Below are 2,785 nucleotides of genomic sequence, written 5' to 3' on the forward strand. Positions count from 1 at the left end.
TACTATTATGGAAAACTGTCTTCGTTGGAATCTAACTGGGACGGTTTCATTTGTTGGTACCATATTCATTCTTGGAATCAAAGCAATATGACCAACATTGTTACCCGTTAAGACTTTACATTCTATGACATGATTTTCAAGCTTCCTAACTTGTAGCCTTGTACCATTACAAAGACCACTAGATTGGTCAATATTCCTCAGTAACATCACTGGAACACGAACCTTGAGTATTAATTTATGTGGAGGCAAACCAGAGCAATTTATGCTATTCAGTAATTCAAGACCATAGAGATCTAGTTGACTCTCTATATTCCCTTCATCCATACAAATGGAATCCGAACTAAGATATAATTTTTCTCCTCCAGGAATGATAGCCATCAGATGGTTATTGACCTCTTCAACGATGTCTTATGTGGGAGCCAGTATAGTTCTTACTTTGAAAAAATCCTTTAAGGACATGTTTTCCAAAATATTTGGATAAGAAAAATGAACCAACTCATCAAATGCCTGGTCCGAAGAAGGAATAACAATATCTCCTAAGTCATATCTCAGATTCACCATCCATATTGTCACCTATTAGACCATCACCAACTTTCAATAACCACTCACCAAATTGTTCTGTCTCATCTTGATCTGAAGTAGTCGTCCCTATAGAGAGTCTCATGTTTTTTGTTAGTTTGAGCACCTGACAAAACTTCCAAAGGTAAGATGAATTCAAGGTTAAATGAACGATATCTTGTCTCGATCCTCGTGGAATGACAGGAAGAATTTGTCTAAAGTCTTCACCTAGTACAACCATTTTTCCTCCAAAGGAAAAATCTTTGCTATATGTTGGAGAACACCTCATGATATCACCCAAGTATTTATCAAGCGCTTCATAGCAGTGCCTACTAACCATTGGAGCCTCATTCCAAATTATAAGTTTGGCTTTCAACAGCAACATTGCTTGAGGGGAACCAGGTTTGATGTTACATACAGAATCCTCAGTTATATTCAGTAGTATTTTGAACCTTGAGTGTGCCGTTCTTCCATTGGGAAGAAGTAAAGATGCAATACCACTCGAAGCAACGTTTAACACTATATCACCCCTGAGAGAATCTCAGCAGATATAAGGTTCCAGAGAAATGTTTTTCCAGTACCCACATGACCATACACAAAGAAAAAACCCCCTTCATCACAATACACAAGTGTAACAATTTTATCGAATGCATGTCTTTGCTCAGGTGTTGCAATGGGTAACATGTCTGAGGCATTTTTTTTAAATCATCCCTGTTAAAGTTTAGCTCTTCCCTAATAACCCTTTCGGTTAACAAAGAACTATCAACTTCAGTTGCTAAAGGCATAGGAGGATAGTCTTTCAAGGTTTCACCGTAGGAATGTAAGATCTTGTCTATATCCATTAAGCACAACTGCTTAATCTCATCATCTGACATTGTTAACTCTGCATATTATACGATACTGTAAAAATTCAATCAAACTAAACATGATCAATAAGGAAGAACTTTTATCATTGTAATTAATAAAAACTCACCCCTCATGTTCATCACAGCTCTCTGTCGATACAAAATATCATCTGAGAGTTCATGCCAACATCTATCCCAGACATGTTTTGGTCTTGAGATATTGTTGGATGTTAATATAATGACAAATAACCTCCTAACATATGATCCTGAGGCCCATGAGCTTGCTTCCTTAACTGCATCAATGAATTTTTTGTCATCTTGCAAGAGTCCAAGGACGAAGCATGCATCTCTATACATAGCATAAATTATTCTTCCTACTGTTCTTATATCTCGAAAACTCATACATCCTCTTTGAGTATTCAAGAGAAGTTGTTGGTAATATTCTTCAGTATTTGCTGCAAAAAACATGGTTAAAATCCCACTTTTAAGTTGTTAAATGGATTAAGCTACGCTATTTTAATTATTATGTAGCTATACATCCGCATAAGAATAATTTTTCTAAAAAATATAGAAAAAAAATTGTATAATCTACAGATTATAACTGTTGAAAGTTATTTGAGCATTTATTTTCTAGTGTAGATAAATCATTAAATAAGTAAGATCAAAATTGAATATAAACTCGTCATTACCTACAGGTACATGAGTCAACCTTCCAATTGCAAAGCCTTTCTTTCGAGAAAACCACTTTGAAGAATCGTCCTTCCAAACAAACTTGGTTGGAAACTCAGCATAAGTCAGACTTCGAGCATAGGGATATGACATGTTCGCCGCCATCCATCCCAAAAATATGGACTTATGAGATATTGCTCTTTCAACGATATCATTCACATTAGAAGTTTCACCATAAACCACAGGTTGCTCATCCTTCAAATGGAATAGAAGTCTAATCACAAATAATTTTTTCTCTTGGATTTCGTATCCAAATAGACGCCAGACTGCCTCATATGCCGAAATGTACCTACAATCGTAGTAATTCCTAATTTCGTCAACAACTTGTGTGGCTTCTGACGGATCACCAGCATTGTATAGAGTAGCTGTTATGCAGTCATTGACGATTGGATTTTTAACGGTTTAGAATTTCACTAATGAAATCTCGTTGTAAAGTATAGTTTCTAAACCAATCACTAATCCTTTCATACAAAAAGTTGTTTGTCACAAGTACAAACCCCTAAAATTTATAAACTGAAGTATTTAAACCTCGGGTCGTTCTCCCTAGGACTTACAATGAAGTGTCTTGTTATCGGTTATGAGTTATTTTGGGGTTTCGGATAAGAAGCATGAAAAGTAAATGGCAATGAAAATAAACTAACAACTATAAAAGG

The 2,785-nt window shown here is 35.6% G+C and overlaps 1 protein-coding gene across 1 annotated transcript; it reads right to left on the bottom strand.

The window, feature by feature from the left end:
- Nucleotides 1–541: 541 nt before the first annotated feature.
- LOC140182921 (uncharacterized) lies at nt 542–2,485 on the bottom strand. The gene is made up of 5 exons (XM_072230893.1): nt 2,426–2,485; nt 2,093–2,327; nt 1,532–1,858; nt 1,312–1,441; nt 542–1,088 (listed from the first exon to the last, which is right to left on the bottom strand). Exons 1-5 carry the CDS (start codon nt 2,483–2,485, stop codon nt 542–544), a joined length of 1,299 nt encoding a protein of 432 aa, XP_072086994.1.
- Between the last annotated feature and the right edge of the window lie 300 nt (nt 2,486–2,785).

The sequence above is a fragment of the Arachis hypogaea genome, chromosome 20 (assembly GCF_003086295.3).
Source record: "Arachis hypogaea cultivar Tifrunner chromosome 20, arahy.Tifrunner.gnm2.J5K5, whole genome shotgun sequence".
In the NCBI taxonomy this organism is placed as follows: Eukaryota; Viridiplantae; Streptophyta; class Magnoliopsida; order Fabales; family Fabaceae; genus Arachis; species Arachis hypogaea.

What these genes read in the sequence shown, in the direction of transcription:
- LOC140182921 (XM_072230893.1), bottom strand. Translation starts at nt 2,485, where the DNA reads ATGCTGGTGATCCGTCAGAAGCCACACAAGTTGTTGACGAAATTAGGA. An exon ending in GTTGACTCATGTACCTGTAG is followed by an intron (nt 1,859 to 2,092) that starts GTAATGACGAGT and finishes TGTTTTTTGCAG; the next exon opens with CAAATACTGAAGAATATTAC. An exon ending in AGCTGTGATGAACATGAGGG is followed by an intron (nt 1,442 to 1,531) that starts GTGAGTTTTTAT and finishes TATAATATGCAG; the next exon opens with AGTTAACAATGTCAGATGAT.